The sequence below is a fragment of the Musca vetustissima genome, unplaced genomic scaffold (genome assembly GCF_032173495.1).
Source record: "Musca vetustissima isolate MV318-11 ecotype Yass unplaced genomic scaffold, APGP_CSIRO_Mvet_v1 utg2750, whole genome shotgun sequence".
NCBI lineage: Eukaryota > Metazoa > Arthropoda > Insecta > Diptera > Muscidae > Musca > Musca vetustissima.
In genome coordinates this window covers 197,795-220,519 of record NW_026884925.1, presented here as the reverse complement: position 1 = coordinate 220,519, position 22,725 = coordinate 197,795, and the positions used below count along the sequence as shown (strand labels likewise).

General features: G+C 35.1%; 3 protein-coding genes across 3 annotated transcripts; 2 read left to right on the top strand and 1 right to left on the bottom strand.

Annotated features, from left to right (window-relative positions):
* The first annotated feature begins 1,466 nt into the window (after positions 1-1,466).
* LOC133332006 (TBC1 domain family member 5) lies at positions 1,467-4,483 on the top strand. The gene is made up of 11 exons (XM_061540390.1): positions 1,467-1,579; positions 1,677-1,856; positions 1,910-2,006; positions 2,084-2,200; positions 2,522-2,673; positions 2,740-2,790; positions 2,851-2,959; positions 3,020-3,156; positions 3,227-3,369; positions 3,427-3,779; positions 3,965-4,483. The coding sequence occupies exons 1-11, from the start codon at positions 1,467-1,469 to the stop codon at positions 4,481-4,483; spliced, it is 1,971 nt and encodes a 656-aa protein (XP_061396374.1).
* A 1,310-nt stretch (positions 4,484-5,793) lies between these two features.
* LOC133332005 (protein suppressor of variegation 3-7) lies at positions 5,794-12,948 on the bottom strand. The gene is made up of 9 exons (XM_061540389.1): positions 12,944-12,948; positions 11,862-12,578; positions 11,033-11,362; positions 10,643-10,810; positions 10,092-10,586; positions 8,611-8,715; positions 8,348-8,530; positions 7,518-8,282; positions 5,794-7,093 (listed from the first exon to the last, which is right to left on the bottom strand). Exons 1-9 carry the CDS (start codon positions 12,946-12,948, stop codon positions 5,794-5,796), a joined length of 4,068 nt encoding a protein of 1,355 aa, XP_061396373.1.
* Positions 12,949-16,469: 3,521 nt separating this feature from the next.
* LOC133332023 (piggyBac transposable element-derived protein 3-like) lies at positions 16,470-18,009 on the top strand. The gene is made up of 2 exons (XM_061540408.1): positions 16,470-17,169; positions 17,221-18,009. The coding sequence occupies exons 1-2, from the start codon at positions 16,475-16,477 to the stop codon at positions 17,771-17,773; spliced, it is 1,248 nt and encodes a 415-aa protein (XP_061396392.1). The 5' UTR covers positions 16,470-16,474; the 3' UTR covers positions 17,774-18,009.
* The last annotated feature ends 4,716 nt before the right edge of the window (positions 18,010-22,725 follow it).

The window sequence follows — 22,725 nt, the reverse complement described above, 5'->3', positions numbered from 1 at the left end:
ATTACTTAGTTCCCCATACAAAATTGTCTGAGCGAACACCGACTTTTGTACGTTGTTCAATTCGAATCACTCTCTGAATCACCAAGAATATTGTCCCATCACTAACAATTGAGAGAATTTATCGAAAATAAATTAAATTTGACAGCATAAAAAATTTTTAAATTTTTTAAACTTTTTCAGTAAAATTGAAAATGATGAATGAAAAGTAACCAAAATTCTAGTTTTTATATATGCAGAAGAATGTACATTTTGTTGTCTACATAATGCAATATGCATTTCTTTCCCCTTGGTTCTAATTAGCGTACAAAACGAGAAACAAAAGTGGGGAAACCCAAACAAAAATTCTCCAATTTTTTAAATGTGAAATTGAGTTGAGAAAATATACAAATGTATTGAAAACAACAATATTTTCAGAAAAAATGGAAAACATGAATTAAAAGTAAAGAGATAGGATTTGATATTATAGTCAGGAGAAAGAGAATTATTTTTTCTATTTAGATCTATATGTGATCCACGCAAATATGTTACAATTTTGGTGTAAAACAAGAAACAAAAAGTTTGAAATAAAAAAACTCTGATGACATGAATTAAGAATAGTGTTGTATGAACGGGTTAATTCATGTACGTAATTCTGAGAGCGAACTACGTTGTTCGAATGCCCGTCAGAACATGGCATTAGATCTTGGGCCATGGACAGTCAGTAATCGATAATAAAGCTGTCTCTCCAAAGTGCTAGTGTGTACACCGCTTAAGGGCTAAGCAGAATGCTCCCGTTGCATTTCGGCAAAATAGTTTATGAAAAAATATCCAGGGGAATCAGGCATAACAGAGGCATGTTAACAATTGGTCTGTTCCCGTACTGCAAGAATCTACTATTTTTTACTACGATAACACTTTTTTACTTTATGATATCGAGAAAAATAGTAAAAACTCGTAGATTCTTGCAGTACGGGAACAGACCAAATAAAAACGCCAATACGCGATAATGTGTGTATAAAATGTAAATAAAATTAGAGATCTGTACTCAAAAAATATGTTTTTATTTTATAAGCTTGCGATATAGCGTTTAAAACGTTTAATATTGTTTGCTCTGTTGTTATGATATGGTAACAACAGAGGGAAAACCATCTATTGGAAATTGTTGACGTATCGATTGACTTATCTTTATACTTTTATGACTTTGTAGTTCCCTCACTTCACTTTCCGTTGAACAATTTCCATCCCTCCATATCTCATCCAAATTAAATGATGATATCGGCGTTATACATCACCTTCATTCGTAAACAAAGCAGTTAACGGTCATTTCGTTTCGAGTTCGCTATTTACCACCCATTTTCTCCTTGTTCCTCTATTCGTTGCAAGAGGAAGTTTTTATTTAATAAAATACAATAATAAGCAAGGCAGATTTGCCAAGGTGCCGCATCAGGTGCGTAAATGAAAGCTAGAGCCATTGATACAAAGTAAAAATGACTATGGCCGGGATAGAAGCCAACGTATACAATTCGGATAAAATTTATGAAGAAGTAGAAGAAATTGAAGCAGCAGTAGGAACATCACTAAACTCAAAGGAGAGATATAGGTAATGATTGTTATTATTTCGCTATCTGGGATATTTTAAGGAGCTCTTAGGACGTACGTCGCAAGTATCAGGATTTTATGCGTTATTTTATTTAAAGGAAGGAATGGTGCGATCTTTTGAAATGCTTGTCTAAAAATCCGGAGCAAATTCGAGAGCAGGCATTTGATGGCGCATTGCAATATTCAAAATTTCGTAGTGTGTTTTGGTCTATCCTGCTGAGAGTTCTAAGTGAGGATCATACTTCTTGGAGCCTCGAAAAAGTAAAACAGAGGCAAAGGTATAGTTCAACTATTAGATAGAACCTTAATAATTTCCATCTACTTTATACAGGTACGAAAAATTAAAAAAAGAATTTGCCAAAAACCCCCATCATACAGGTCAGAATTTGAAAAATGTGGATGACGATCCGTTGTCGCAGTCATCAAAGGTTTGTACTTGCTCTCACGATGAGATAATTCATTATAAACACATATTTTTATCGCTATCGCCTTATAATTTTTCTAGAGTATTTGGAATCAGTACTTCAGTGATCAAGAACTACTTGCTATAATCCGCCAAGATGTGGTTAGGACTTTTCCTGGAGTGGATTTTTTTCGTAAACCGTCGATTCAAAATATAATGGTAGATCACTCATTCCAAATATAAATACAGCTCAGATATGAACATGGACACGCTAATCTACACTTATTGATCTAATTAAAGTACATGGTGGTCCCCTAAACATTTCATACCAAGTGTTCTTTGTTTTCCGACGAACTTCATTATTTTGATTTTTGTTATTAGTAATTTGGTGAAAACAAAATTAGATAAGTATAACTATTTTAAAAACTTTAACGAAGTAAGAGGGACATTCAAAAGTGCAAAATTATATTATCGAGGAAAATGATTTATGTTTGAGCTAAAAGTTTGAGTATAACTTTTAATCAATATTATTTTCAATAGAGCAATATCCTTTTTTATTACGCCCGAGACCATCCATACATGTCTTACCTTCAAGGAATGCACGAAATCCTAGCACCAATTCTATTTGTCATGTACGGAGATCATCAGAGTTTTTTACATTTCAAGGAAATCGCTAATGACTCGGATATAGAGTGGGTATACATGTTGGCTTTTTTAGATAGAACACACATTTTATTAACAAAAAATTATACTTTCAGTGAAACATTGATGGAAGTAATGAATCCTTCATATTTAGAAGCAGATTCGTAGTAATGTTTTGAATAAACTACTCTAACTAGTAGTTTTGTAACATTTTATTTAATTTTTAGTTTCGTATTTTCTCGTGTCATGGCGTCTATTGAGTCGTACTATCGTGTACGTGGCCCCATTCCAACAACAAATGAAAATGATGGCATTTCTTCAGATGCAGAGGTATGTGTTTCTAATCGCATTTGATTTGCAAATTTTTGTAGCACTTAGTTTTTCTATAAATTGTAGAAAACATCTTCATATGCCTCAGAAATAGAAATAATAAGTCAATTAAACTTTATCAGAGACAAAATTTTAGCCAAAGAGGATTTGCACCTACACAATTATTTAATCAAGTTGGATATTCCGTTGCATATATTTGGAATGTAAGCAAGCAAACTATGGATCATACTGAAGTTTTATTTCGGCGCTAATTGTTTATTGAATTAATTTCAGACGATGGTTACGGCTGTTATTTGGTCGGGAATTTGCATTGCTAGATCTGCTTGTTTTGTGGGATGCAATTTTCGCAGATAGCGATCATTTTGATTTGCCGAACTACATACTTGTTGCCATGCTTATTAGAATACGGGATAAATGTATGTATAGTTGTAAGCAATTATGAGTATTCAAGTAATGTTCTCATTCATTTGCAGTGTTGCTAAGCGACTACACTACTTGCCTCACATTCTTAATGCGTTATCCACAAAATGTAGATATCAATCTGATCCTGAGACATGCCTTGCATATGAAAATTCCCAAGAAATACGATAGACCGTCAAATGCATTCGTATATTTCACAATGCCAGGTAATGTGCGTCATACTGCCTCCAAAAAGGATAAAAAGGAGCCACGTGGACTCCACGCAGCAGAAAAAAGTTCATTGGAAAAGCACGTAACCGCAATACAGGAACGGAACGCAGCAGAAGAAGCCTTATTTGCTAAACTTAGATCAGTGTCGGAGGACAGCAATTATGCCACAATGGCCATGGACGGCTATAAAGACAATGTACATAATTCGATAAAACATTCCCAAGAAAATATTCAGGTTATAACTGTTTTTAAACTCATATGTGTGCTTAGGTTAATCGTATGTATATAATCATGATTTAAAAATGTTACACTGCTAGGATTATGTATTTTCTTATTACATAATTTGTTGGTGAAGTACTAATTCTCGTTCAATTTTCGTAGAACATTGAATTAATGCGGCTAGAATTAAGGAATGTGCAGACGGTTGTAACGGTGGCTCGTACAAAGCTGAGATCTTATTTGGAAACGATACGGAAATGTACTCCCCCACAGTCACCACCAGAAATGATGGCCGCGTTAGATGATATTGAGGAATTGTGCAAATTTTTAGATATAAAATTTGAGTTTCCTTTCCGTACTCGACATAGCCCAATAGATCAAGCTATGGAAGCCAATGAGCATCAGGACCGGCGGAAAAACGTAAAGACTGATGAACGAAATCCAACCATCTACAATTTTGTACACACAACACAAATCAGCGATATAAGTCATACTATATACGAGAGACCTGACAATGACTTTACTCAAAAATCTTCCAAGATTTTAGGAACAGAAAAAGAATTTGAATTGGTTCCAATTATATCGGATCAGAAGAATATAAAAGAACATAGTTCCAGCAAAAAGTGTGGTATCGGGAATGGTTTACCCAATGCCGATCCTCTAAGCCTGAAGCATGACTGAACAAAAAAAAAACAACAAATATAAACACTAAATATAATCTTCCCTCAAACAAAGCTAATTGATTAATTTTAATTGGAGAGTTAAAATGTCTTAATTTTTAATAAACAAAACAAGTATAAAAATGTCACTCGATGTTGCCGGCACATGTATACCCCCCGCAAGAGGCAAGTAGTGAACTGAGGGTCCCATCTTCGGACATAATCTAGGTGTATTAAAAGTATTACGATGTGTAAAATTGGACAATTTGACACTTTGTGGGGGAGGTACCAGAAGGAGTGGCCGACGGGCCCCATCTTCGGACATGAAGTCCCATCTTTAGACTTCATTTAAGATTGGTAAAAACGTGTATAAAGTTTGGGTCAAAGCGGACATTTCATTCCCTATATATTGGATTTATAAAAATCGAAAAATAGTTCTTTTTGTGGGCAGCACATGTGCAAACCGACTCCAAATTGTATGAACCATTTTGGTTCGAGGGATCTAAAAGCAATCACCCCTATTCCGTAAGTCGTCGTCGTTGTCGACGACGTTTCTTTGTCGACATCACTTCGACATTGATTGACTATTTATCGATAATATCAATAAAACAAAAAACACATCTCTAAAATTGAATTCAGCTGTTCATTTTGTATGATATTTTGTGCAAAAAAGTGTTAGTATCCTTCACCAGACTGTGGCACGTGGTACATGTATTTGCATGTACTTTTTAGTATATACATCGAATTACTTAGTCCATTTATGCATGTCCCTCCGTCCAAATATTATTTTAAAAAAGTTACAATTCACCTTTATGATCCGAATGGGACGAAACTTTTTTTGGCACAAGACGTGCCCAATTCATATTGCCCAGATTTATATACATATATTTTTATTTGCACGAAATTTTCCAAAACTTTTTGAATACAGTCGAGTCGAGTATTTTGGCGAAATTTGAAAATATAAGAAAATATTTCATTGTTATAAACATACCAAAATGTCCAGATAATAAAATGCATTTTAGATTTGAAATAAAATTTATTTTGTTGTACGATAGAAATTCGTACTCATTTACTTCTATACAAAGTAGCTTAAGTTATATCTTCCAATATTGAAATATGTGCTTTTTACAAAATTCCACATGTCGACAAATGATTTAAATTGGTTAGGAAACCCTATTTCCGTGTATCGTACGATCAGTTCGTTCAAACCTATATAACAATGTAATTTGTCGATATATCAATTTTCTATACTATACTCAACAAATTAAAATGTATATGAAATAAAAACACATCGGTTGCTTTAAAAATTAAAGAAGTAATAGCAGCATAACATCAGTGGGTAAAAGTCCTCGATGTCTGTGGTATATTTTGCTTCGGTATATGATAGGTATTTACTGGAATTTGTTTTTTCATTGTACAACCTTGTACTGTTCCATTTTGAGAAGTTGTCCAACGTTGTATATTTGGTGCCGTCACCGTATATATAGAGTTTAGACCGGAAATGCTATTGGTCGTAACGGTCGCAGGGGCAGTCGATTGTTGTACTAAAGAAGATCTTTTTGCTATCTGTATATTACGAACGTTTATAATACTTCCCTTAGGCCTCTCATGAGAATTTATATTTGGAGGGCTCTGGGGACTGTGGTGAGGAATTGTGGGAGATGTCGTCATTGGCATCTGAATGCGTTTGAACTTAGTATTTGTTTCTGAACCCACACTTTGCGATAGGCTCTTAAGGGGTATGCATCGTATTGCAGAATTGGAGACAATGGTGGTGTTCGTAGGGTTTATACACTGTTTTGAAATGTGTTTAACTAGCGTAGTGTTCTTAAATTGCAGCGGGTGTATACCACTTTTATCTATTACACCAATTATAGGTGACGGACTGATATTCATCTTGACGTCCCTATTTGATTCACTTGCTTGTGGAATAGATGTTGTAGTGGTCGTGTGTGATTTTACACTTTGATGTTGACTATTTGCAGGAGTTTCATCAGGTATGGGGGTTATAATAGTCTCAGTAAATGTATCTTCGTATTGTTGAGAAGAAGTGCCTTTGTTATGTGCTGGATTGCTTGCATTTACTTCGGGTATTTCTGCCCGGTTGCTTTCTGAAGTGCTTACTGTTTCAGATAGGTGGTTAGTATTCAAATTGGAACTGCTGTCACTGGTGGCAATTTCAACATCCACTGGATGTGACAACTCTTGTCTTTTCAAGGCTTTCAACTCTAAATCACAAATAATTTGCATAATTTTTACTTTACCTTCCGCAGCCAGATCCGTGGGCAGATTCTTCATGGTTTCACTGACACTTTTGAAAAATAAGTCGAAAGAGTTCTCAAGTGTTGAATTACCCGATGTAGTGGGTTGAGTTGCCGATTGCTGGCATTGCGTGCTGGTGGCTTGTTGGATCTGTTGTTGTATTAATGGTCCCAAATATGATGCCAGTGTCAAGGGTGTCGATAAAATACTTGCGACTAAAGAAGCGTTATTTTCATTGAGTCGATGAAGCTGTCCAGATTTCTTAAGTCTTTTTGATGGCCCACCATCGAATTGATGTGGGCTTCTGGCAGATTTATTTGAACGTTGAAGAAGAAAATCTAAAGCTTCATGTTCGTCCATATTCTCAGACCTAAAAAACATAACAAATTCATTGTAATGTACACTTTACGATAGATAAATTAAATTATGAATATTTCAAATATTTATATATAAAGAGTCGCGTTTCATGTGAGTGACATATTATCAAAAGCTAGAACCTTGGTGCGAACGCGCGCAATATGACTGAAATTTATATTAAATAATGTACTGCTTGGAAACAGAAACAGGTAAAGTCTGAATTTTTGTGTCCAACTTTGTATCAACGTGAAATATTTGAAATTCAAAAAATTTTAAGTGGCAAAATAATGTACCAAAAGCGAAGACTCATTTCATATTTTCACGCATTCTTACGTTCAATTTCCAAGTATAATTAGGGTTATTAATAAATTATGAATCCCATTTTGGCTGTATCCTTTGACAAGAAAAATTATATAATAAATACAGGGGTAACATACTTAACGGTCCAGTTGTCATCTTGTTCAGATATTAATATTTCTTCGGGATTATCTTCAATTAAAATGACATCGTTGTCTTCAACATCTTCTGCGTTGGTATTCGATTCGCTATGTGGTCGCTTTTCTCTTTTTGTTTCATTTACACGATGTTTTATGACAAATTGTCGATGGTTTCTCGAATTGCTGTGGTTTCTCAACAACATTGGTTTAAGACTGACGTTTTCGTTACAGTATTCGCAGTGTCCGTAATTGGGTTTCGTAGACCTCTGTATCCAGGAATACCGTTTTTGTAAATCTTCAATAATTGAGTTGTCTGCAATGTCATTGGAAGTTATTTTCGTATCGGGTGATGTATGTAATGAATCTGGTTTTGGTTTTGCCTGTAATGAATCTTTTGATTTCACAGATTCCATCTCTCGTTTTGTCCCTCCGGTTAAGTGTTTGTTCGCTTCATCCTGTTCCTCGCGTTGTTGTTGCAGTTTCTGTCGACGAAGCAGGTTTGCTGTACGAATGTGTTTACCGGAACGCTGATGTTTTATTACGCTCTTTATTGTCCGCAAAAAAACTGATTGTTCGCAAATCTTGCAATATGCGTAATTAGAACGAATTTCCGAACGTTTGTATGTTAACCAAGCAAACCTCTTCTGCCATTGCTTAACAAGTGTTAAAAACGAAGGAACCTTTTCAATTTTTGATGGCGTATCTTGCCGTCGATTGTTAGATGTGTGTGCAACCATATTGCTTTCCTGTTTTAACGGGTTTCCTCTAAACAACGAGAAAATAAAACGTAATAACACAACCCCTTCTAGTACCTCGATCGATTAGCTTACCTGGTCGTTTTAAATAAATTCGTATTTATTTGATGAACTTTACTAATCGAATGTTGCTTCTTGCTGTATCGTCTTGAAATACGAACGCGACAGTATTTGCAATAGTACAAATTTGGTTGTGATTTTATATCAACGGCCCAATCATACGTTTCATCGGAATTTTTAGACATGTAGATTTTTTTCCTTAAAATAAAAATATACATATGTACATGATTAAAAATCATTTGTTACTAGTATTAGTTTTCTGTTTGCTGATGGATTACTTTTTTGTTTGCCTTCGTAGATATTCAGCTTCTGCTGCTACATGGCGTCCCGATTGGCTGTGTTTCATTCGATTGCATGTCTTACTAATGACAATTTTGCAATAGCTGCAAAAGCAATATTTTAATGGGTCTGGTTTGTACTTCTTACACCAAGGATACTGTCTGTACCATTCTGAATCATTTCTAAAAATTCGTTTCCTAAATGTATATAATATATTGTTTATTACTGCATATACAATAAATTAATTTAAAGCAAAATTTAGCATATGCATCATCCTCGAGATACAAAGTTAATCTTTTACACATAAGTGTCTTCTGAATCCAGGCCAAATTCAAAGATGGGCATCATCTATTTACATTTTAGGTATATGCCTATATAGTCAGCAAAAAGTTTTTAAACAAATTGTTTGTATAGGCGCAATATACGATAAGTAAGAATAAAATAGCCAATCGCTGGCAATTGTGTCGCTAACAATATATGCGGCACCAGTGTGGTTTGGGAATGTAAAATAGGCAGCGGGAGCTTCCCTTCATAAGAAGTCGAATATCATACCGGCATATCGGCCAAACCTAAATATGTTATCGTTATCGTCGGAAAAATATGCTGTCGCCCAGGCAGGAGAATAAAACCATTATTTATTTATTTATTTCAAACTTAACATGTATAACGAAGCCTTTAGGCCAATAAATGTAATACATTATGCAAAACAGTATGAATTAACTACTCAAACAAAGGGACATTTCATAACATTACGAATTACAAATAAATTTTTAGTCAACAGAATCTCTTACGACAAATTTGGCGCATTGTAACGGCTTTCATATTACCGATTTGTCGTTCAAATATGGCAGTGCACAATTTTTGACACGACTAAGCCAACCTTAATAAGGGCGATTTTCGATGTCATATCGCTCAAGACCGGCATAAACCAAAAATATTGATTTTGCATAAAATGCGCTTTGAGTTTTCCATAGAATCGCATCTTACAAGAAACAGATGAACTTCTATAGCTTCTCAATCAGAATGTGGGAAAGATATTCATCTGATTTTCCAATGAAGCTCCCGCTGAATACTTTGGTCCATAAAAAGCAGTTTCCGACCACCATATACCCCAGATTTTGGAGGCACTGCCCATACATATTCCTGATTTTTGACACAGAGTCAGAACCGGGCAAGCATTCCCTTATTGTATTTCCGTTGCTACAACAACAACAACATCTTCAACCGGCCCACTAAGCCAACTAAACTGTCTTCTGATTCTCTAAGAACGTAGACCTTGCAGGTTATAAGTAACATAAATTATCTGTTAAATTTTGTATATATGTTGGATGTGTAGAGGACCGAGATATTGTTTCAGGAATATATGTACATAATCAAACTACACTTTTTCTTATGATGATTTTACCAAAACAATATGCAATTTTGTATTGTATATGAAATACATATGCATGTTTATTAAAAATTTAAATTAAAAACTTACCTAGACTCATTGTTGTCATCGTCATTATCTTGTTCATTATTTTCGGTTCGATTAGACTCGTTATGATCGCCGCCTTTTTTGCGGTTGTCATGGTCCTTAACTGCATCTTCTTCAGGTTCATCATCCGAAGCTTCACTCGCTTCGTCATTATCTTCATGCCGGTCATCATCATCATCTTCGATTTCAGTATTGTTTTCATCAGTTGATTCATCATCGTTGTTTTCCTCTTCGACACTATTTTCGTCATTATTGGACCTTTCCTCTTCTCTACTGTCGTTACCATTTATATTTCTTTCCTTATTTTTATGGTAAGCACTGTTCTCATGTGTAGTCCGTTTTGCGACAGAATTTCCGTACATCACTCGCTTTTCACAGTACTTGCAGTAGGCCTGTGTTTCGTCAGAGGGGTCTGCAATAAGCCACGGATGTTTTTTGGCATAGACGTGCCACTGATGTGATGCCTGAGAAGTCGAGTCACTCTCATTCGACTTTTTTCTGTGAGAGATACCAGTATTAAATGCATAGACATATTTTTAAACGGAAAAACCCACCTCTTATTTTTCTTAGGTTTTTTACTTTTAACATATTCCGATTCTTTTTGCATGTGCAAATTGGTGCGTAAGTGGCGCTTGAAATTATTTTTCGCAACTGTTATGTCACATATTTTGCATCGCAATGCGGCAAATTGTTCGTGAACAGCTTCACTCAAGTCTTTGTTGCTAATAATATGTAAACGTTTTGAAACAATCAACACCAAGTACATAATTATATAACATAAAAGTATTAAATATATTCCAAATATTCACAAGGTACATGCTTCCTCATTCACTTACTGCACTGTCCTCGATTTATAAACAATGAATAAAAATAACGATTTGGTTCGAATATTCGGATAAACCTTCAGTTTGATAGTATCAATGATAACTTGGAAATATAATTACCTTTTTATTTTACTTTGTTGGCTATTTGATTTATTTAGAGAACTATTATCCTGCTGCGCGCTGTTATACTCCTTTTCGTTTTCCTTATGCTTTGCTGTTTCCTGATGCCGCGTTCGTAAATATGAAAATTCAACGTTTATACGAACATTGCAATATTTGCAGAGACCGATGGTGCCAGTAGTGCTATCACGTTCCAGCCATGGATACTCCTTCAACCAACGTCGCCAGTTGTAATTGTTAAGTGCTTCAGCTTGACTTTTGCGTTTTAATCTTAATGCCGCTACATAGCTTTCCGTGCCAAACTCCTGTTTAATCTCGGGCAAAGGTGTACTTTAATGAAACATATACATTAGTATGTGTAGAAACCCCAACAATGTCGACTTATCGAATGACGTAGAATATGTATCCGTGTTTCTTTATTATAGTCGCATATGTTGGATATATTTTAATGAACTCCAAGAAATATACATACTGACAAATGCCTCAAGTTATATTTAAATTATAAATCGCCAAATTCATCATAGAATTACCAATTTTATTAGTGCATCGAAATCTATAATTTAAAGATGCATTTATAGGCGTAAATGTTTTAAAGTGTGTGTATAAGTCGGGAAATATGGGTGTTCCGAAAACATTACCAATGCTGTTGGCCGAACGTCTATCCCAATTTTACATGTATTTTAGTGAAATAAGTCATCTAGATTTACAATTTCTCCGTATAGCGCATTCTTTAGTGATTGCCCCTATGGCATTTTACAATATGCCAACATATGAAACACGGTTACATATTATCAGCTTACGATAATGTTTTTATCTACAGAACGTTTACCCAATATTGTTCCGTTCTTCCTCCTCTCGAAAGGACAGGTAATTGTCACTCCTTTCCTTGTGATAAAGTGACATACTGTGCTGCTTTATGTAGCTTGGCGAACGCACACTTAACCGAACATCACAATGCAAGCAGTATCCGAATCCTTCATCAATTTCGTCGTACAATAACCATGGATAATCCTTGCACCATTCCTTAATAATCGATGACAGAGAAGTACCGTGGGTAGACGATGAACCATTTGAGCTGAAATCGTCGAAGGGCTCCTCATTATCACCCTCTTCTTCATTCGACTTTGAGCTGTTAACATCGCCACGGCCATTAAATACTAACAAATCCATAGGATCGTTTTCATAAACGTCGCTTATAGTAATAACATTAGTTATAGGCTCAGTCAATTCATCTTTTATGCCCCCATCGGCATTAGGGGGCAAATCTTCACAAACTATTGATGTACTAGAAACGACGACAAACTCCGTTCTGTTTCCGTTTCCTGAGATATCCAATGTTTGGTAGTTATCATTTTCCGCAGAGCCATCGTGGTCGTTTGTTTCCATGGTATTGGATACCAACTCATTCTGCTCTGCAGTGGAGTCATTTAAAGCTTCCACGATCATAGATTCATCATTGATAATACCTTGCGATGTAGAATCGTCTTGCGAAGAAGCCCTTGCCTCCTTAACGACATTGAGAGCGCCATTGTCTTCCAATATATCCCTGAATAATATAAAAATATAGGAATGGGCGGTGTACAAATAATGTGATAGTCTTACATCCTACAATTCCTTTAAAGAAGTTCCAGTTTCAATCTGCGACGCTGTTGCTGTTGTTCATTAACAACAGTGTATGTCAGTGATGCCATATTTGTAGGTTTGGTACTTTAGTGTAGGAACAATCTTGCTGTGAACTATTGCAAAAATCAGTTTCTCCTGCATAAATTTATTTTATTTATTTCAAATACACTACACAAAACATCTACCAAAATCTTCTGATATTTGACATATATAGGGGGAAAAAACAATAAATGATGATATATCAAAAAACAAGTACTGTAAAGATTCCCAACTGCATTGATCCATTACTGCATTTTCTTTCGATGTCTTAAAGGTCTGTGAATACAGGAAAATATATCTTTGTTGATTTGTATTTGCTATTGCGACTACAGATTCTCACAAATAGAAAAATATACATCATCTTCCAGTTAGGCATTTTGTGGCAACCCTGTCTTGGAACACTTTTTGACTAAGTAGCACACATGAACATAAACGAATCTTTAGTATCAGCTGTAAAGAACCAGTGTAGCACTTTTCTGTTAATGTGTTAAGAAATTACTTTTTATATATTTTATTTCGCTACTATTTGTTGTATTTAAAACTTGTTGGCTATTGAAAACTCTATATAATTTGAGATCAAAGCGCGCCACAGTGTTGCACTATATATTGTTGAAAAGTGTCAGCACAACTTCTGCCGTACCACAGTTTGTGTGAAACTAGGTGTACCCAATATACTTTTTATTGTACGAGGCCTTATTTTTGTGCACTTTCGAACGGACACTGAAGAAGAAAATAATTTGGAAGATGAACTGTGATGGGGAACTAAATGATGCGTACACTTCGAATTCTGATGTACAAGTAGAAGAGGTATTTATAAAATGGTAAGTACTTTCCGTTTTTTGATTAAATTGTTTGAATTGGCGTTTTTTCGACTGATTTATGTTTATGAACACTCTAATCATTATATATATGTTGAGTCTTAAAATTATGTCATGGCAATATAGTAAAACTAATATAATAATTCTCAGTTCTAAGTATCGGACCACTCAGAACGACTTCGTGAATTTATTCCTATATTTTCATGATTCAACCATATATAAAATATTATGTTTTGTTGAGTATCGGATTTTTCCACATTTATTATATTCAAACAAATTCAGAGTGTTATTCACCAACAAATCGGTCTTTGGACTTGCACCCGATTTTTGGTGAATCCTAAACAACAAAACCTCAGCCAAAGTACAGCCACTTTTCTTAGAAAATAGGTTTAGCACCTTAGTTATGAAAAGTTAATACATTTACAACGTACATCTATTATTGTTATTATTTAACATGGTCCTATCATTGTAGTGAAAACATTGAGAAGAATGTGCAAAAACCTATCACCAAGACAAGAGTACGACAAATCGAGGACCCACAACAAAGGCGACGAAAATTCTGTCTTAAATGGGGACAAGATTTCCCATGGCTTGTGCCTAGCGAAAGGGATAGTTCTGTTGGATATTGTACGGTTTGTCGCAGAGATCTCGTGTGTAAAAGAACCCATTTGGAGAGACATCAGAAAACATTTAAACATATGAGACTTCAGGGCTTCGAAAACATCAATTCTTTTAATGAACCTGAAGCTGATTTAATTGAGGCTCATACCAGTGGTTATTTGGAAAATGACATAGACCATGACTTGTAAGTAATTGTTCATCAGTTAGAAACATGAAAATAATATGTGATTTTAACAGTGAAGACGAAATGATGCTCGACGACGAACATGTTGAATACACAACTATAAAAGTGGAACCAGCTAAATTTATACCATACAAAGATTTAGAAAATGTTAAATTGAAGAAGCCGTCATATAAGCGTCCAAAGACTGAGAAGACACCGGCACAATCTTCAACATTTGATACTAGTGTAATTCATCATTCTGTTAAAAGGGATCGAGAACAGGTTAGAGAAATGGGTGATTACTTTTATATGCCACGACAACCACCTAAGGACAGCTTTGATTTGTTTTTTGAGTCTGCTGCGGCTTCAGTTAAGAGTTTACCTCCTAAACTGGCAGCAGAACTTAAAAGCAGAGTGTCACAGCTTCTAAGCGAATTTGAATTGAGAGCTATCTGCGAGAAGGAGGCAAACGAAAAGGCTGCAGCTTCGTCTACAATATCAAGCCCGGTGACTGTTGCAGTTGACCAATCCATATGTTCGAGTGCAAGTACTGATACTTCTAGGGTAACAAACCAAACGCTTCAGGACAACCAACCGATTGCTCACTACGTATACTCATACCAGCCGAAGTAATTATACAAATTGCAGTATATAAGAATTATGGTTGTAATACAGAGTAATAAATAACAAAATGTGAACATTTTTCTTAAATAGTTTCTTGTACACATGTAGCATGTGAATGGTAGAGTATGTTTGGGCTATGTGATATACCTATTTTCTTTTTGGCGGTATCACACAGATTATTAATTGAGAAGGGCTAGTTTTGGTTAGTGAATAACTTCAAGTCTTAGCTTAGAAAAAACAAAAATCAACAAAAAAAAAATTATCAAGTTTCAGTGGTATTTAAAATAAACTTGAAGCATTCATTTTCACTCATTAAGAAAGTGTGTGGTAAACTATGTAATATTATTTTAACCCTTAATAGCCTGGTGGTCCCTTCAGGAACCTCAACTTTAGAGACTTGTTTTTCAAAAATGTTACTTTTTTGCGCAATGTTTATTCAGCAAATATTCTCTTTATAATGTATGCCATCTAGCGGAAAAGAAAATCATATGCTTTTCGGTGCTGAACAGCTGATTTTTGACGTTTATCAGAAAAACACACAAAAGCTTCAAAGTGAACAAATCGTGCTTTTTCAAATTGATTGAAATCAAAACTTTTGATCCAAAAGAACCAAATAAAATTAATTTTTATTATTTGTGCACTATATTCAAACCATGTAAATATCTTTTTAACAATATAAATTTTTTTTATTTGTGTTTTTCATGTAAAAGTCCTTTGGTCCTTCAAAGAACCAGTAGGCACTCATTAGAGAAGTGAAATTCGTTAGTGCTTTAGCGTCTTTTTCTTATTTTAGTGTTAATTTTTAATTTTTCATAGAAAAATGCCACGTAAATACAAAGATTTTACCACGGCTGAAGAGTTTGAAGCATTCGTCAATGATTTTGAATGGTCAGAAAGTGAAATTGGCGATATATCAGATTATGACGACGACAGTCTAGACGATCCCGATTTCAATATAGTGACAAATAATGATGCGAATATCACTGATCAGTTGGAAGATGATGTGTTCGAAAATGGGAACGAATTAGATGCTGAACAAGTTGTGAGTGTGGAACCAACTGCTGTTGAGAGTGTTCAAAATGAAGATATAGTTGTTACTGGAGATAGCACACGCTGGCATCAAATTGCAACATTTTACAAAGATATCACAATTGACAAGGACTCTTCCGAGTTTAAAAAATGTATCTGGAAGAAAAACCATATGCAGAATCATGCTAGTTGGGTTCAGTTTGGCAGCGATTCTGAATTGACAACAGAAATAATGGCACTAGATACACCTTTCAAATTTTTTTCTTTGTAAATGACGATATAATTTCTAATATTGTAGGCCAAAGCAATTTGTACGCAATTCAAAAGGATTCATTGAAACCTCTAAATACAACGCCAGACGAAATAAAACGCTTTTTTGGCATTACATATTTTATGTCCGTCTTCAAGTACCCAAGTATCAGGACATATTGGGGTGAATTTGGCATACCGGCTATTATGAATACCATGACGAGAAATCGATATGACAAGGTACGCCAGTTTTTGCATCTAAATAACAACAGTAAGATGCCACGTCCGTCAGCTCAAGAACCAGCTCCTTCACGTCGACGAGGATTGCGTCCACAAAACACTGATTCCTCAAACATTGATCGTTTATATAAAATTCGTCCGCTTATTGATGCTTTAAATAGAAACTTTGACTCTGTTCCAAAAAGAAGTCGTTTGTGTGTGGATGAACAAATTTGTGCCACAAAAATTAAGCACTATTTGAAACAATACTTGCCAGACAAGCCTCACCCGTGGGGCAATAAGTTATTTTTGATGTGTGACGATATGGGATTCTGCTATAATTTTGAAATTTATTCTGGCAATGAAGACCATGTTTTGGAAAATGAACCAGATTTGGGAGCAGCAGCAAATGTTGTGGTGCGGCTTGCTCGTAGAGTTCCGCGTTTCAAGAACTACAGAATTTTCTTCGATAACTATTACACAACTATTCCTTTATTGGCTTATTTACGCACCCAGGGAATCTATGGGCTTGGAACAGTTCGACGTAACCGAATTCCTGGCTGCAAATTGCCAGAAAAATTACCCAATCGAGGAGACTGCGAAGAATATATGACCAGTATTCATGGTATAGATATAACTACTATAGCATGGAGGGACAACAAAGTTGTAAATATGGCATCGACTTTGCTTGGCATCAAGCAATTGAAATCGACAAATGCAAACGACACTGATGACGCGCCTACGATTGCCAGGTATTTTATACTTTCAACAAATACTTACTGAATATATTTTTTTTTCTTTAGATTTGACAAAAAAAAAAATAAGTGTAACGTAAATATTCAGTGCCCTGCGATAATCCACGAGTACAACAAGTACATGGGAGGTGTTGATCTTATGGATTCGTGCTTTGGTAGAAGCCGCATAAGAATAAAGTCACGCAAATGGACAAATCGTCTTATATACCATATGATGGACATGGCCATGATAAATGCATGGATTTTATATAAACGCCAATTCTCTTCATCTCCTCGTACAAATAACATGCTGACTTTGCACGAATTTATCGTAGACGTCAGCAAAGTTTTAGTCAAATCTGGCACACAAGGTCGTCCAAGAAGCACTGGAGAATGTGAGACCCCTGAAAATGTGCCAAAACGAGTTCGGGTAGTAATGCCGCCTAGTGACGTGCGGTTTGATAATGTTGGGCACTTCCCGAAATACCTAACAACAGGCAAACCTCGCTGTAAAATGCCCAATTGCACATCTAGAACAACAGTGTATTGCATTAAATGTGAGGTAGAATTATGTTTCCAATCAACAAAAAACTGCTTTCTAGAATATCATACAAAACATTGAATAAATGAACTGAAATATATATAATTTAAATGAAAATAAAAAAAATCATATATAGACCATATGCATTTTACTTGTCAAAGGAGTGCCTGGTGGTTCTTCAAAGAACCAACACACAAAACCTCCCCTAAAATGTCCAAAACTCAAAATTGTGAAAAGTCGTAGAACAAACATTGTTAAGGGTCCTAAAATACATCATATAAAATTTTTTCATTGAAAAAGAAAAAGTCAGGCTATTGAGGGTTAATTTGTTTAGAAAAGTGTGGCAACGTTTCAACTTACCAGACGTACTAATTGTATCTGTCCAAAACAAATTGTATTTTCTTGGATTTAAATATTACCAATATATCTTCAGGCGCTCTACTTGCATTTTACTGCAATGGAGATGCCTGACACTCTTCCTGATATGGATTTTGATGTTTCAGAAGTTTTGGCATCGACTTCTGACCCTCCTATACCGACATTAGAATCAACTAAAACAAAGATACAAAATGAACGCAAACGACAAAGGATTGAAAGCGTATTATCACCAATAAACATAGACATATCGGATCTTAACGAACGATTATCAAAGCATAATCCACAAGATCCAAATAAATACAGCATCTTAGATGCTCTATCGGACGTAGACATACGGGTGGCTAATCACACACCTGACGTTCCTAAATCCAAAAATAACAAAGATGGCGAACCCAAAAACAAACCCCCTGGTGCCCACCGATATTCGTTTTTAATTTCAACATTAAAGCGTTAGTGGAGACATTAAAAGAAAAGCTTCCGGATTGCATTTTTAAAATAAAAAATGTCAACAAAACAAAAAGTAAGCTGTATTTTGCAGACCCAAAAGTACATACGTCAATGATGGCTTTACTAAAAGCTAAAAATATACAGTCATACTCATTCACGCCTAAGGAACTGAAACAAACGTCACTGATCATACGAGGACTATATTCCTATATAGATTCTGAGACCATCAAACAAGAGCTTGATATACTAGTACCAGAATGTGTAGCAAGTGTAACAAAATTCAAAACCCCCATGTCTATTAAAAATAATATTGACACTGGGCTCTTCCTGGTATCATTGTGCCCAGGCAAAAAGTTTGGAGAAGTCACCCACATTAAGGAAGTGCAAAGACAGACAATAACATGGGAGAAACCGAAAAAGAGAGGTGTAGTCACCCAATGTCATAGATGCCAACGATGGGGCCATATATCTCGAAATTGTAATTCGGCTTATAATTGCATCAAATGCAATCAAATTCACCTACCTGGAGAATGTCAACGAAGTGCTTTGAACTTGTCAATACTATCACCGGGGAAAACATTTGCCAGTTTATTCAAACCATCGCCAGTCAGCTACACAGAAAATGGGCAAAAACCTTCATTTATTCAAGAGTTTTTAAAACTAGCCAACTTCTTTCTTGAGCCAGAAGAATTAACCCTGGAGCAAGAAATTCAAAGATTCTTAAATGAATATAGAAATTTGCCAAAGACCGAAGCTAAAAAAGAATTCTTAAGGCTTCTAACAAAAGTAAAATGTAATTATGGATCATAGAGCCATTACATTTTTGACATTTAACGTAAGGTCATTAGTCGATGCTAGCCGTCAGATTGAACTAAGGAATATGCTCCACAACAATAAAGTTGACATAGCAATGGTTCAAGAATGTCACCTAAAAAAGCTTTATTTTTGATTATTCTCCATTGGGCGTAGCAGTCATACTAAAAAACAACATAAATTTTACACGAATTCATTTTAATGATATTGGCATAAATACTACACTTGTGCAAATAGAAGCAGTTACAAATAATTGTCCGAAAAAGTACTTAATTGGATCGGTATATATTCCCTGCGGCTATCCTGTTAATAAACTAGAGGCTGACTTAAACAAATTACTCCAATTTAGCAAAAAATTCGATGGATTTGTGTTTGGAGGGGACCTCAACTCTAAAATCCCTATTTGGGGAGACTTTTATGAAAAAGTTTTAAGCACATGGCTTGATGATAACTGTTTGGATATAATTCGGCTCTGCGACTCTACTCCTTCTTATCCGAATGGATCCTCCTTTTTGGACCACTTTTTAATAAGTTCTAACTTCGTAATCAAAATTACAAAATTTCTACCATATCGACATTTTCCGATCACTTTCCAATAGAGCTAGTTTTAAAATGGCAATGTTCCAGCTTAATGCTAACACAACCACGATTCATTATATCGTATAAAAATACAAGTTGGCCAGATTTTAGCCAGGATCTAAACTTAGCTTCTCAAGAAATAATGCCACCGATAAACAGAAATTTGGAGAACGATGAAATTGATGCGGTCGTAGAGAACTTCAATAGAGAATTCTCTAGAATTCATGGTGCACATACGCAACGAATCCAATTAAACGAAGGTAAGCCACCGTTATCCGATAAGATTAAAAAATTTCTCAATATTAAACATATGTGGCAAAAAGAACTAAAAAAAATCTTCCATCGCAACGGAAACAGAACCAGCCGAGAGTATTTAATACTCTCTAAACAAGTGCAGCTTTTGAGAAATATTATAAAAGAACTTATGAACATTGAATCTGCTCAACATTTTAATAACAAACTTAAAAACATCAAAGCAGGTCCGTCTGCATTTAAGGAAATTTCCCAATTTACCGGGAAAAACAATTCTGCGTTTTGTCATAAACTTCACCATGACGACAATATTATAACAAACAGCTCTGAAATCGCAAGTCATTTTCAATCATTTTATTCATCAATCCTTAGAGAAACCATTCCATTAAATCCAGTTGACGACATTGATTCTAGAGTCGCTGCTTGCATTGACACCACCACGGCTCATATCTATTCCTTTGATAGTAACTTTGCCGCTTTAAGCAGTTTGGATAGCTTCCATTTCACATCAGCTGAAAAAATAAAACATATTATAGCCAACATCAACACAAAAAATCACGTGGTCCAGACGGAATTTCAAACTTTATCATCAGACAATTCCCGGACTGGACCATCAAACTCCTTACTTGTTTATTTAACCATTGTATCAACAACGGTTATTTTCCACTACAATGGAAACAGGCAAAAATAGTACCCATCAAAAAGAAATCGAATAGTACCTCTCCAAATGACTTTCGTCCTATTTCGCTCCTGTCCAACGTCGGCAAATTATTTGAAGCGGTCTTAAAAGAAAAAAATGGAAACAGGACTACCAATAAACCCAATTTCAGATTACCAGTTTGGATTCAGGCCTGGGCACTCTACTCAACATGCTTTGCTTAAATTTTATAGCGACATAACATCTAGCTTGAGAAATCAAGTATGCACAGAGCAATATCTTTGGATATTCAAAAAGCATTTGACTCGGTTTGCCATCTTGGAATCCTTTATAAATTAATAGAAATCGGGGTAGATCCATAACTGGTTAAAATTCTTCAATGTTTTGTGGTGCAAATTAAAGACGTATTGTCGTCACCAGGATTGGTAAACAGTGGTGTTCCACAAGGAAGCATTTTAGCTCCTTATCTTTTTAATATATTTCTGCATGACTTTCCACACATTATCAACAGTTCACAAGCAATATTATATGCCGACGACTGTCTGATTTACGCCTATGGGTCGTCTCCACATATCGCTTTAAACAAAGCTGAATCCCATCTCCATGTCATCAACGAGTATTATAAGAAATGGGGCATTAAAATCAACGCCTCAAAGTCAGCTGCAATATGCATACACAACGCCTCTGGGAAGTGTCCCAAAAATGTAGTACCAGAAAGTAAACGACTACAACTGTCCTTAGATGGCGTGGAAATACCTTTTAAAACCACTGTAAAGTACCTCGGAGTGCATTTCAACAATCTAATGAAGTTTAACTCACATGTCCGTAACACCATGCAAAAGACAAAAAGAATATTAGGAAAGTTTTCTTACATACTAAACAACAAGTACTTACCCGAAAACACAAAACTGCTTCTTTACAAAGTTGCAATAAGATCCATCTTGGTATATGGCTTTCCAATCTGGTTTACTATTTCACCGATAGTGGCCAATGAATTGGAAATACTAGAAAGGAAAGTTCTAAGAAAATGTGTTAACAAAAACTACATCAACCAACAAAAGAAATACTCAAATACATACTGTTACGAATATAACTTTAGATTGAAGTTAATTTAGATGAATTCCGTTAATTTAAGAATTTGAATTGTAACGTAAATTTCTACTACGCAGTTTATTCGAATAACTTCACAACAACAACTACTGTATAGATTTTTCTACATCCTTCCATTTCCTCTTTTATTTTCTATTTTGTTATTGACGTACAATTCTTGTTAAACGTCATCATTGATGATCGCTTAATTCCTCTTTCTTTGTTACCCCCTCGCCTGTATATGTGTTGTTGTTATTGTTTACTCACTGTAAGGTTGTATGTGTTTCATGGTATAACAATAGAAGGTAACAGCAAGTGTTGTTGTACAAAAAACGATACAACAACCACATGGAAATTTGTTATTGTAAGTTCTACTAGTGTCAACTCATTTGACAGAAAAATGTAAACAAACAAACAAATTATCATCAAATTATTTTTATTTTGAAAATGAAATATTTTCGAATCCTCAAAATAAAAATTGAAAAACATGAATGAAAATGTATCAAATTTATATTTCTATCGCTTCCATATCTTTCCTATAATTGAGCCATTGCCACTTATATGTGTAACACATATGAAAATGCTGGGAATAGCGAGTTATTCCTTGAAGAAAGATTTGCTTCCTCAAACTTTCCCAGCAGGCAGATTGAGTAAATTGAATACAAGAGCACATTTAATAAAGAACAATTTCAAATTGTATGCGTTCCCAATTTTCCTGTTGGGTGATTTTTAAAAACATAATTTGTCAAATTCTTATTGACACTAGTATTACGTTGGAATCAAATCAGCTGGGATTTGCTGTTACCTTTTATAATTG